Below are 13507 nucleotides of genomic sequence, written 5' to 3' on the forward strand. Positions count from 1 at the left end.
AAGAATAGAAAAGGACGAGGAGAAAAAAACTGGGAAATGGGATTAAAGCAGGGTAGCTCCACCTAAACAACTGATTAAATATCCTCCATCTATATAGTTGCTGTGATTTTTTTTTGTGTGTGTGTGCAATTTCCATTTCTCTGTTGTTTTAAACCCAAATTTAGTTGTCGCATTGTTATCCCTACAAAAAATAAATTATTTTATTTCTTGCAATGTCATAGTTGTCTATCGTGCTATCTCCATGAAATGCAAAAATCAACTTTATAATTTATGTGGGAAAGCTCTCAGGTTTAAGTGGCTATGTGGGGATAGTTGTAAGGGAGCTCCCCTAGTGACATTGGTGGGTAAATGCATGAGGTGGTGTGTTGCTGAACCATAGACATCATGGAAACTCCCAAGTCCTTCTCTGGTGAGCACTGAAATAGCTGATCTCAGGCAGAGGAGCAATGAGGGTTCCTTCAGATAGGATGGAGTGGGGAGATCGGGGTGGGGGGGAGTAAACCATTCTTGATATGCATTGGGGGGGGGGGGGGGGGGGGAGGATGCAGCTTTTACCATAAGTCAATATCCAGTGAGCTGAAAGGTGCAAGTCAGACAAGGACACAATCTTACACAGTCACAGTTCATCAGTAGTCCGTCAACACCTCATGGTCTAAGCTAGCAGTGTAGAAAGGACACTTGAGGGCGGTACAGCAGAACTCCTACCACTTGTGGAACTGTAGCAGAACATGAGTCCGCAGATAGTAGAGAGGAGAACATGGTATAAAGATGGATATACACAGAACCCCACATGAACGGGTAAACAAATGTAAAATATAGTATAATTTGTAATCTTATTTTACCAAATATTTTACCATATAATTTATTTGTGTGTACAAAGGTTCCAGGTCAGATGTCTACATTTGACCATAGTGCAGACAGAGAAAAGATCAATTCTGCTTTTCTTTTTAAATCTGCACCTGCCATTGTTTGATATGCTGTTTTGTTAATTGAAGAATGTTCAGAATGTGTAAACTGAAAATAAAATTGCAGGTGTGTGTGCACAAGAACTATGAGGGACTTGAAACTAACCAGCGACGTCACTCTGTGCGGTCCCCTTGTGTCCAGTGTCCATATCACATCTGTGGCGCACATGTAAAACAATAACCTCTGGCATTATTATTGCGGGGGGTGGGGGGATGCTGGGAGCATTTAAATACTAATTACCTTTAAAGACACTGTGCTATTCAAAACTTAAGTATTGCTGGACATACAGGGATTGTTTATGTACTTTTATTTGTTGTCTCTGTCCCACTCTGATCGTCCTCTTTAAAGCATTGACTCACTGTATTTGAATGCTTTGAAGAAAGAAAATTAAAATAAAACTTTGGAGCCAAATCATGTGGGAAGTGATTAGTTACTGAGAGTTAGAGAGAGCCCTGCATCTGCCACATATAAACAAGTATTTGGGAGCAAATCCATCAATCAGTGACTAGACTAGTGCCAAGACTGTGACTTGTTTGATACTTAAGCGCAATTTACAGCAACGTGTAAATTGGAGGCTTATTTTGATCCCGGCCATGTTCTGAAAATACTTTTCTTTCAGATGAGAGCTGGGAAGACGACCAACTTCTTGGACTTGAGCCCTGCAATGAGAACCTAGCAACAGGCTGCAACATAGTCAATGGGAAGTGTGAGTGCGACACCATTCGGACCTGTAACAATCCATTTGTTTTTCCCAGTCGGGAAAGCTGTCTTTCGGCGTTAAAGCGAATTGAAGGTAAGTGAGCAGTGACCATCAGTAAAACACCCAAGATTAGCAGTTGTATGTTTGGCACTGTTTCTGGCCCAGATCATGCTACATGTTGGTCACATATATAAACTAACGGTGTAGCCGGCGTGGGCAGATGGAGAACTGATGAGGTCGTCCTGTAGAGCCCATTAGACTGATATCTGTCTTCAATCCACACCCACGGATGGCCAAATTGTGACTCTCTCTCTCACATTGTTTGCACCTATAATCTATTCGAAAGCCTCTGTTCTGCCACAGAATATTACATGCTCCAAAGCAGAAGTTATTTTGCTTGCATTTCCATTTGTTATTACTTCAATGAAATTATTTTTACCAAAATCTCAACACAGAAGGAAGCCGTTCAACACGACTGGAGTTATCCGCTGAAATTCCGTTCCTCTGCTTTTCCCTGTACCCTATAATATATGTTCCTCATTTCCCAAACTGCCACTTACTTTTGTTCTGAAAAAAACGCTTCTCGGACCATAGAAAAGTTATGGCACAGAAAGAGGGTTTTCAACCCATCGTGACCCTGCTGGCTGAAAACAAATGTAGCCGCCCATTCCAACCCCACCTTCCAGCACCTGGTCTTCCAAGTTGCAGCACGTCGGGTGCAAAACCAGGTACCTTTTTAAATGACTTGAAGGTTTCTGCCTCCATCAACTAACTAGGCAGCGAATTCCAGGCACTCGGCACCCTCCAGGCTGATAGGTTTTTCTCCATGTCCCCTCTAATCCTTTTACCAATCACCATAAATCTGTGGTCCCTAGTAATTGACCTCTCCGGGAACAGGTCTTTCCTCTCGACCTGTAGTATCCACGCGAAGAGAATATGCATGAACGGCAAGTAGGGTGCAAAACGATATTCTTTTATTATAATACACAAATCTCCTCTCCCCGTAGGGTTTCCCTCCCCGACTTGTACCCAGGTCGAGGTTTTTATACTGTGAGGGCTCTCCTTGGTAAAGGGGAAACCCCCTCCCCGTTACCAGGGAAGTTCATATTCATTGGCGGTCACGGAGAAATGAATGGTACATGACCCGTAGGGTTACAACACTACCCTATCTGGGCCCTTCATAATCTTGTACATTTCAATTCGGCCTCCTCTGTTCTGAGGAAAGCAACCCCAGCCTATCCAATGTCTCCTCATAGCTTCAGTTTCCAAGCCCTGGCACCACTCTTGTAAATCTCCTCTGTACCCTCTTCAGAGCAATTAAGTCCCTCTCGCAACGTGGTGGCCAGAACTGTACACACAATTCCAGCTGTAGAATTTTAAAAGCAACCTCTCAAAGGTTTACAAATGACAGACCCAATCAGATCTCGCAAAGGCATCGGGGGGAAGGTGGCTGAACACATGGTTGACAGGCAAGGCATTAAGGAGCTTTTGAAGGTGGGAAACTATGTAGCAAAGGCAGAGAGATTTACAGAGGGAATTGCAGTGCCAGGACGGGAGAGCTGAAGGCTCTGTAAGTGGCGGTGAAGCGGAACGACAGGAGTAGAGGCAGCAGATCAGAGCTGGAAGATTGGAGGGTTAGAGCAATGTGTCTCCAGGGCAGAAAACGGAAGATGGCAAATAGGCTGTTCGTTTCTACACCATGCCCAGTTTCCTCTTCCATGTTTTTTCTTCCTGTATTTTAACCCCTTAGGCGCAGTGGGTAGCGTCCCTGCATCTGGGCCAGAAGTTCCGGGTTCAAGTCACACTCTCGGTCCTGATGACCATGGAAGGTGCATTCATAACGTGACCAAGCAGCTTGACTAGCAGCCTATAAATCCTTCCAATACACCTGATGGCAGGTTGTAAGAGTGGCAGAGTTTCCAGGTAAGCCATTGCACAGGAGGCAATGGCAAATCACTGCAGTACTTTGTCAAGCATAATCATGGACCGATCCAATGAAAGTCCATGGTCACCAGCACCTTCTTAGGGCTTGGTGCCTGAAGAAGGAGGGTTGGAGGAGGAGGTAGCTAAGGCTATTGGGGGATTTTTAGACCTATTTTTTATCTAGCCTTAGTATTGAAATTATTCCCCTTGCTACAACCTGTGCAAATAATCTTTCATTAATTAACCTCAATCCCTTTCTTAATTTGAAGTGGTTCTTTTTAAACATTCCAACCCACCATCGATGAATCACAAAATCATAGAATTTACAGTGCAGAAGGAGACCTTTCGCCCCATCGAGTCTGCACCGGCCCTTGGAAAGAGCACCCCACTTAATCTCACGCCTCCACCCAATCCCTGTAACCCAGTAACCCAACTTAACCTTTTTGGACACCAAGGGCAATTTAGCATGGCCAATCCACCTAACCTGCACATCTTTGGACTGTGGGAGGAAACCGGAGCACCCGGAGGAAACCCACACAGACACGGGGAGAACGTGTAGACTCCACACAGTGACCCAAGCTGGGAATCAAACCTGGGACCCTGGAGCTGTGAAGCAACTGCTCTAACCACTGTGCTACCGTGCTGCCCGTTCCAGCAATTAAAAGTGGCACCGCACACTTATTGGCAGCTGAATTCAAAGTTGTGGGCTTCAAAACGTTTCCATCGTTATATGCAAAGTGTTGCAATTTACCTGTCTGTGAGCAGCAGAACGACAGTGCTAGAATTGCTCCTGCTGGTGAATCCTGAAGCTGGAAATCAGCCCTGGGATTCCCGGGAGTGTGTTAATGTTTGCAGGACATTCCTCTGTCCGCAAAAAAAGTACACAGAATACTGCATTGTGCTACAGTGGGAAAACAGATGGCTGCTTTTAATAAATGCAGTCATAATATTCACCGGCAGTTCCAAGTGTCCAAAATATACACACTCAGCCCTAAGCCAAGTGGCATTTGCTACTGCGTCCTGTCCGATGGGAGGAGGCATTAAGAAAATTTCAAGTGGATGTCCTGTGCGCAGCAACACCAGCAACAACCTTCAGTGTGCTTTTGAAGGAGCTGTGAACGTTAATCAGACAGAATATACACAGTGAGCGCCTCAACATTTCAAACCACAGAATCTGCGACTTAAGGTAGAAGTTGGCATGAGTGTGATGGCAAGCAGATGAGAACGGGACACTGGCTCAGCTTTACACCCCCTGCTTTACCTCCCTCCCACTGGCCTGTGCTTGACGAGTGCTAGAGAGGGGTATGATGGGTGAAATTGTCCCATGGAGGAGAGGATGGATTGGAGTTCCTGCTTGGAGTCAGGATCCCAGCATCAGAATCAAATGTGGATCCCGGGCTGACCCCGCACCATCAGAAGTGGTCACCCTACACATTTTACAGTGAGCACACTTACCATCCATTTAAGGCCAGTGGGCTGGCTTTCGAGGCTGGAGGACCTAAAGGATGCCCTCCTGCAATGACACATCATCAGCCTCACGGCCCCAGGTGGAAGCTGCCGATGCTTACAGGGAGTGCGAGGAGCTTGCCTCAAAATTGAGGTGTCCCATGAAGACCAAGTTAAAAGTAGAGTGGCTTAAAAATGGTCATAGCTGGCATACCACAATCAACTGATCGTGAGCATGTGTGGCTGTGGCCCTACAGCCATGGTGAGTCCAGATGTCCCTGGGGGAGGGATGAAGCATCGCAGCCCCGTTCCGCTCCCCCCACCCTTCATGGAAAGGGTGAGAAATCCATTGATAGAGAATAGAAATCGAATGAGCTCCGGGATGAGTTAGGGTGCGGAGACCTCAGTGGTTAAGCCTGCAGTCCAACGGTGACAAACTCATTGTATTCTTTGTTATTGGAACCTCTGTTTTTTCAGAGCAAAGGTGCCTTGGTAAAGGGAAAATGAAGCAACATTTATTTCCACCTTTGGGAAGAATGGATTAATTTTTGTTCAAAGGAGAGCACTCGTATTTATGTGGCCCCTTTCACACGATCAGGACGGCAAAGCATTTTATAGCTAACGTGGTACTTTGTAAGTATAGTCTCTGTGGTAACACATGAAAACAGTCCTTCAGATGGGACAAATGAGGGTCATGACTGGATAATATTGATGGTGAATTTCAGCATTTACAAAGGCACTTGTATTCTTAAACTGCTGCAAACTTGATTCAAATCCCACTTTGCTGATGATGGTTAATTTGTAATGCTTTGTAGACTGAAGTGTTGACTCATAGGTAGGTAGATGTCAATTGTGTGTGCGTCTGCTTATTGTGTGCATATGTGTCTGTCTTGTGTGCATTGTTATGTGTGTGCATATCTGATTGTGTGCGTGTGTTTATGTATGGATGTGTGTCTGTGCATTGAGTGAGTGCCTGCATGAGTGTCTGTTGTGCATGGTGTGTATTGGTGTGTGTGTGTGTCTGTGTATGTGGGTAAGTAAGTGTAAGTGTCTATGTAAGTGCGTGGTGTGTATGTGTCTGTGAGTATGTGTGCGTGTGGGTAAGTGGATGGGGTGTGTGTGGGTAAGTTTGTGGGTGGTGTGTGTGCCTATGGGTAAGTATGTGTGGTGTGTGTGTCTGTAAATGAAATGAAATGCAAATCACTTATTGTCACGAGTAGGCTTCAATGAAGTCGCCACATCTAGTCGCCACATTCCGGCGCCTGTTCGGGGAGGCTGGTACGGGAATTGAACTGTGCTGCTGGCCTGCCTTGGTCTGCTTTAAAAGCCAGCGATTTAGGCCAATGTGCTAAACCAGTGTGTGGGGGTAAGTGGGTGTGGGTGTTGGAAGTATGTGTGTGGTGTGTGTCTCTGTAAGTTTAAAGTGGGTGTGGGTACCTAAGTGTGTATGGTGCAAATGTGTGGGGGTACGTCTGTGTGTGGGTAAGTGTGTGTTGCATCTGCCTATGCTTAAGTATGTGTGTAGTGTGTGTGTGGTAAGTGTGTCTGATGTGTGTGTCTATGTGCAAGTGTGTGGGGGTACGTGCGCATGTGTGGTGTGACTGGATAGGTATATGTTGCATGTGTGTGGGTAAGTATGTGTGATGCATGTGTCTGTGTGTGTGTGCTTATGCTTAAGTATTTATTCCCTTTTGGAAAGATCGCGTGCTATGTGTGTGTCTATGTGTAAGTGTGTGTGGTGAGTGGGGGAGCGTGTGTGGGGAAGCATGTGTGGGGAAGTGTGTGTGGGTAAGTGTGCATGGTGTGTGGGTGGTGTGTGGGGAAGTGTGTGGTGTGTGGGTAAGTGTGCATGGTGTGGGTGGTGTGTGGGTAAGTGTGCATGGTGAGTGGGTAAGCGTGTATGGTGTGTGGGTGGTGTGTGGGGAAGTGTGCGTGGTGTGTGGGTAAGAGTGCATGGTGTGTATGGTGTATGTGGGTAAGTGTCTGAGAGTATCGGACAGCACGGTGGCGCAGTGGTTAGCACTGCTGCCTCACAGCGCCAAGGTCCCAGGTTTAGTCCCGTCTCTGGCTCACTGTCCGTGTGGAGTTTGCACATTCTCCCCGTGTCTGCGTGGTTTCGTTCCCCAGAACCCAAAGATGTGCAGGGTAGGTGGATTGGCCATGCTAAATTGCCCCTTAATTTAAAAAAAATGAATTGGTTACTCTAAATTTAAACAAAAAATGTCTGTGAGTAAGAGAGTGTGTGTTTGAGTAAGTGTGTGGTGTGTGTGTCTATGCAAATGTGTGTGTGGGTAGGTGTCATTGAGCGTGTGTGTGGTTAAGTGTATGGTGTGTGGTAAGTGTGTGTGATGTGTGTGGGTATGTGTGTGTCTGTGTGTGGGTATGTGTGTGTCGGTAAGTGTGGTGTGTACAGATTTAAACAAAAACGTTTCTGAGTAAGTGAGTGTGTTTAAGTGTGTGGTGTGTGTGTCTATGTAAAAGTGTGTGTGGGTAAGTGTGTGTGGGTATGTGTGTGTCGGTAAGCGTAGTGTATAGATTTTAAACAAAAAAGTTTTTGAGTAAGTAAGTGTGTGTTTGAGTAAGTGTGTGGTGTGTGTGTGTCTATGTAAAAGTGTGTATGGGTAAGTGTCTGTGAGTAAGTAGTGTGTAAGTGTGTGTGGTGTGTGGGAAAGTGTGTGTGGTTTGTGGGCAAGCGTGTGGGTAAATGTGTGTGGGTTGGTGTGTGGGCAAGTGTGGTATGTGGTGTGGGTAAATGTGTGTGTGTGGTGTGTGGGCAAGTGTGTGGGTAAGTGTGTAGTGTGTGTGTATGTGTGGTGTGGGTAAGTGTGTGGTGTGGGTAAGTGTGGGTAAGTGTAAAGTGTGTGTGTGGTGTGTGGGTAAGTGTGTAGTGTTTGTGTAAGTGTGGTGTTTGTGTAAGTGGTGTGTGGGTAAGTGGTGTGTGGGTAAGTGTGGTGTGTGGGTAAGTGTGTGGTGTTTGTGTAAGTGTGGTGTTTGTGTAAGTGTGGTGTGTGGGTAAGTGTGTGGTGTGTGGGTAAGTGTGTGGTATTTGTGTAAGTGTGGTGTTTGTGTAAGTGGTGTGTGGGTAAGTGTGGTGTGTGTGTGTATGTGTGTGTGTGTAAGTGTGTGTGGGTAAGTGTGTGTGTGGTGTGTGTATGTATGTGTGTGGTGTGTGGGTAAGTGGGTGTAAGTGTGTGTGTGGTGTGTGTACAGATTTAGTTCTGTTTTTCTTTGTGAAACCAGTCGGAAATCCCTGTTGAAAATCCCTGTTTTCATCCCTGGGTGAAAATTAGCCACGACAGTGTCTGAGGAAGTTATGAAAGCCCATGTACTTTGCCCAACATCCTTCCACAGTCATTGCACAGAGGGACCTGTTGTTTTGGTCTTGATCTGCTGAAAACAAATATTTGGCAACTTTGTTTGGGTTAGTCGTCCTGAGTGTGTGCAGGTGCTGGCAGATAGCTGCATAGCAATCTCATTATTTCACTGGTGATAAAGCCTTGTTTGAAAAGGCTTCTACTGTATGTGGAAAAACAAAATAGGAAGGGGGCAGTCTGTGGAATTTGCTGGAAGTTATTTGGCATGTTTTATTATTGACTATCCCTTCACCATCTCCCCCCCCCCCCCCCCCCCCACACCCCACCCCGACTTCCCACATTTAAGCTACATTATCTTCTCTTGATCAAATTCCTTGCTGAGCAAGGCGAAGAATGATTGTGGTGGGAAATAGAATATGTTTCTGCATTATGCATCCAATGTCAGGATTTTAAAAGAAAAATCTTCCTCTACTGTGTCCCTACAAGTGCCTTGATTAACCCTGATATACTGTTTCCAAGTTTCAACAGCAGTCATCCTTGTGAAGATTGGGTGGGGCATGTAAGTTCCTCTGTGCAGGATTTTAAATTAGTTCAGCTTCATTCTGCAATGGCAGTCTTCATCCCTAGAGCTTAAGTCAAGTTTGCATTATGCTTTCGGACAGTACAGGCAGGACTGTTCAAAGTCTCATTTCAGTCTCAGCTGGGAGAGAAAGGAAGCTTTGCCACAGCTCATGGATGTAAACCTGGGTCCCAAGATGAAAGGATAGTGCACTAACTAACCCAGTCTCCTCTTTCACACTCTTGTGTCGGTTCCAAATCCCTAACAGTTGATCAAACCAAGTACTGGAAATAATGTTCTCTGCTAAATACTTTGAAAGCTTGTGCTGGATCGCATCTTTGTTACTTGGCAGAACAGTATTTTGCAAGACAAACTTGGCACGGTGTGGCGTTAATTGATCCAAGAGATGTATGTGTTGTAAATGCAGTAAAGAACACATTTTCCTGCTATGAGGGGCAACTCAGGCACCTCTAGTGATGAGGTCTTTTGTTATAACCCTACAGGAGGTCCAGGGATCTGCAACCTCAGAGTCCCTGTGACCTCACCTGAGTACGATTTATCCAGATGGGGGGGGGGGGATGGGGGCGCGGAGGCGGAGTCACCCCCTTAAGCCAGGGGCCTCTGGGACATAAATACCCCGGTCCAAGTGTGGGCTGGGTGCGGGAGCCCTCTGGGCAATCAGAGGCGTAACACAATAGGCATGATAAACTGGAGCTTTCTTATAGTCATCGCTTCCCAATGGTCGCTTGCCTGGGACTTTCCACTTTTCCTTTTTTCATGATTCTTAAATACCAGCGATGCCTCATTGTATTCGGATTGTTCCGTGAATGCGTGTTTGTCTGCTGAGGATACTTGGCAGGGGCCTTTGCCTCTTTAATATTGCTGATGGCAGAATCAGGTAGGATTAGAACTGATTGGTGTAGGGAAGAATTAAACATTTTCGGATGACGAGGTAATAACTATGGCAGAGTCATTGGATGCAAAGAGGCAAGTAATCAGATTCGCTGTAGGGTTGGTTTGAAATTAGCTCAGCATCCGTGTGAAACAACTGAAGGAGATACGACTGGAAAATGCTGGGTAATTGCAGCTTTACCGACTGTAAATGTAGAATGAAAATGCAGTCCTCTTACTAGGTATAGAGCTGAGCGATGCTCTTCTCCGACTCTGAATGAATAAGCAATGATATTGGCTGTTAGTGTTCGATTCACCCATGTGCCCACGTGTCCAATGATCACAGGCTTTTACCCCTAAAGTGGCCTCGATTACTTTCTCTCTCCCAGGAGATCACATGGCTTGGGGAGAGGTGGGGGGTGTCCATGTTGAGATAAATAAGGTATTGCAATAGTGTGAGCCAGGCTAGATGGATTAGAGGGTCTTCACATGTCCGTCATTGACGTCAGTTCACATTTCCCCCATTGTGCGCAGTAGAAAGGGTGCGAGATGTCCATCCAGTCAGTGCTGCAGCTACCCTCTGCCCAGGCGGCCCGGCTGTGCAGGATGTCAGGTGTGAACAGTGTTGGGCTCAGCTGCAATGTCCTTCAGAAGAGGTGAGCTTGCTGTCACCCACTCGGAGAAGTATCGGGCTGGGTATTGGAGGAAAATTACGCCAAAGGCCAGGGCTTGGGTGAGAAGGAAAAGTTGGGTGGGGAGTAGTGGCTTGGGAGGTGGATCAACATCCTGCTGGGTGATTGAGTAAACTTCCTGCACCAACTTTTAATTCGATCACAATCTTTTGATTCATCCTATCTTCAGTATCGAGTGTTGGGGTCAGGCTCGCTTTGAGCCCAGGACCCACCGTGGCTGCTGAGCCTTCTCAATCCTGCCACCTTTTGGTTAGGGTTCTCGATATTGGCACACCAGAAGCTAAATCGCTGGCTTTATTATATAAACCCAAGTGTAAACATTTTCTCTTGGATTTAGTCACTTATCTATTGAGTACAGCAGGCATTATAACAGAAATAAGGTTAGTGTTTGTTTTATTTAATTGGGTTATTAAACTCTTCTCCTGAGCCATTACGGACGACACTATTCCAGTGGCTTCTAAATGGATTAGCGGGGAGAGAATGTGCGAGGGCACCTATTCCTCAGATTAGAACCGGCGTGGCGAGGATTGTTTTATGTAGGCAGGACTCGGGAGGGCATTGAGTCAGTTTTCTGCCCAGGTTATTTTATTTGCATGATCTAGCAGCCGTAATCTCTCTCTAATGGTTTAAAATCCTTTCCGAAGTTTAAAAAGTCACTCGCACACGTAACGGACGCATATGTTCACCAAGAAGTGTTTACATAAGAAGGTAGAAAAGATTAAGAATGCACCCCCACCCCTCCGCAGCATCTATTTTTAACTGGCTGATACCTTGGTGTCGTGACCCGGAAGTGGTTCTACATGTCATTCCATAAATGGAACAGAGGCCGTCAGCGGGAAGCCATCTGGGATAGATTTAAGATGGAAAAGCAGTTGGTGGTTGTTCAGACCTCACTCTTGCCTCTCCTCACTGTTTTCTTTTTAATTCTGGCAGGCGGACAGGGCTGAGAGAATATTAAAACCACGAGCAGGCTTGGGATGTTAAGCTACTGGATTTAGAAAGCAAAGTTTGTAGCACTGATGTTCTGGGCAGCAAAGTGACTAGAAAATCTTTTCACCATTGTTATTTTAAGTCCAGAGACAGAAGTGAATAAGCCCCCCCCCCACCACCCCTCCCTCTCTCTCTCTCTCTCTCGGCAAACTGCGACATGAGAGGCGAATTGTACAAAAGAATGAAAATCCAATCAATCACCGCATGTGCCAGTTAAATGAAAAAGGCGTCCCTAAACCTAGTTTTTACTGGTGATTAATTTTGGATGTTAATTTAATAATGCTTTCCACATCACTGGCTACTAATGAGAAATCAAGAATAACCTCGATATTCAGATGCGAATGCACAGGCGAAGCACGAGGATAGATTACTACGGGGAGGTGGTGGGATTAATGACTGAGGCGGGTTGGCGGGGTTGAGTACAGGGAGAGCTGCTGGAATTGGGTACAGGGGGGGAAGGGCTGGGATTGGGTACAGGGGAGGTGCTGGGATTGGCTACAGGGGAGGGGCTGGGATTGGGTACAGGGGGGAGGGGCTGGGATTGGGTACGGGGGAGGGGCTGGGATTGGGTACAGGGGGAGGGGCTGGGATTGGGTACAGGGGAGGGGCTGGGATTGGGTACAGGAGGAGGGATTGGGTACAGGGGGGAGGGGCTGGGATTGGGTACGGGGGGAAGGGCTGGGATTGGGTACAGGGGAGGAGCTGGGATTCGGTACAGGAGGAGGGATTGGGTACAGGGGGGAGGGGCTGGGATTGAGTATGGGGGAGGGGCTGGGATTGGGTACAGGGGGAGGGGCTGGGATTGGGTACGGGGGAGGGGCTGGGATTGGGTACAGGGGGGAGGGGCTGGGATTCGGTACAGGAGGAGGGGCTGGGATTGGGTACAGAGGGAGGGGCTGGGATTGGGTACAGGGGGAGGGGCTGGGATTGGGTACAGGGGGTGAGGGGCTGAGATTCGGTACAGGAGGAGGGGCTGGGGTTGGGTACAGGAGGAGGGGCTGGGATTGGGTACGGGGAGGGGCTGGGATTGGGTACGGGGGAGGGGCTGGGATTGGGTACAGGGGGGAGGGGCTGGGATTGGGTACAGGGGGAGGGGCTGGGATTGGGCACAGGAGGAGGGGCTGGGCTGGGTACAGGAGGAGGAGCTGGGATTGGGTACGGGGAGGGGCTGGGATTGGGTACGGCGGAGGGGCTGGTATTGGGTACGGGGAGGGGCTGGGATTGGGTACAGGGGGAGGGGTTTATTTGGGTACGGGGAGAGATGCCGGGATTGGGTACTGGGGGAGGTGCCGGGTTTGGGTACTGGGGGACGTGCCGGGTTTGGGTACTGTGGGAGGGGCTGGGGTTGTGTACAGGGGAGGTGCTGGGATTGGGTACTAGGGGAGGTGCTGGGATTGGGTACTAGGGGAGGTGCTGGGTTTGGGTACTGGGGGGAGATGCTGGGTTTGGGTACTGTGGGAGGTGCCGGGATTGGGTACTGGGGGAGGTGCCCGGATTGGGTACTGGGGGAGGTGCCGCGTTTGGGTACAGGGGGAGGTGCCGGGATTGGGTACTGGGAGAGTGGCTGGGAGTGGGTACAGGGGGAGGGGCTGGGATTGGGTACAGGGGGAGGGGCTGGGATTGGGTACAGGGGGGAGGGGCTGGGATTGGGTACAGGGGGAGGGGCTGGGATTGGGTACAGGGGGATGGGCTGGGAGTGGTTCCAGGGGGAGGGGCTGGGATTGGGTACAGTGGTAGGGGCTGGGATTGGGTGCAGGGGGAGGGGCTGGGATTGGGTACAGGGGGGAGGGGCCAGGATTGGGTCCAGGGGGGAGGGACTGGGGTTGGGTACAGGGGGAGGGGCTGGGATTGGATACAGGGGAGGTGCTGGGATTGGGTACTAGGGGAGGGGCTGGGATTGGGTACAGGAGGGGAGGGCCTGGTATTGGGTACAGGGGGAGGGGCTGGGATTGGGTAGAGGGGGCGAGGGGCTGGGATTGGGTACGGGGGGAGGTGCTGGGATTGGGTACAGGGGGAGGGGCTGGGA

The 13507-nt window shown here is 48.3% G+C and overlaps 1 protein-coding gene across 2 annotated transcripts in view; it reads left to right on the top strand.

Annotated features, from left to right (window-relative positions):
* crim1 (cysteine rich transmembrane BMP regulator 1 (chordin-like)) overlaps positions 1-13507 on the top strand; it is a 229807-nt gene that overhangs the window by 4497 nt on the left and 211803 nt on the right. For both annotated transcript variants that reach the window (XM_038815001.1, XM_038815002.1), the window contains exon 2: positions 1586-1759. In XM_038815001.1, coding sequence (XP_038670929.1) covers positions 1586-1759 — 174 coding nt within the window. The remainder of the gene's footprint in view (positions 1-1585; positions 1760-13507) is intronic.

The sequence above is a fragment of the Scyliorhinus canicula genome, chromosome 1 (genome assembly GCF_902713615.1).
Source record: "Scyliorhinus canicula chromosome 1, sScyCan1.1, whole genome shotgun sequence".
In the NCBI taxonomy this organism is placed as follows: domain Eukaryota; kingdom Metazoa; phylum Chordata; class Chondrichthyes; order Carcharhiniformes; family Scyliorhinidae; genus Scyliorhinus; species Scyliorhinus canicula.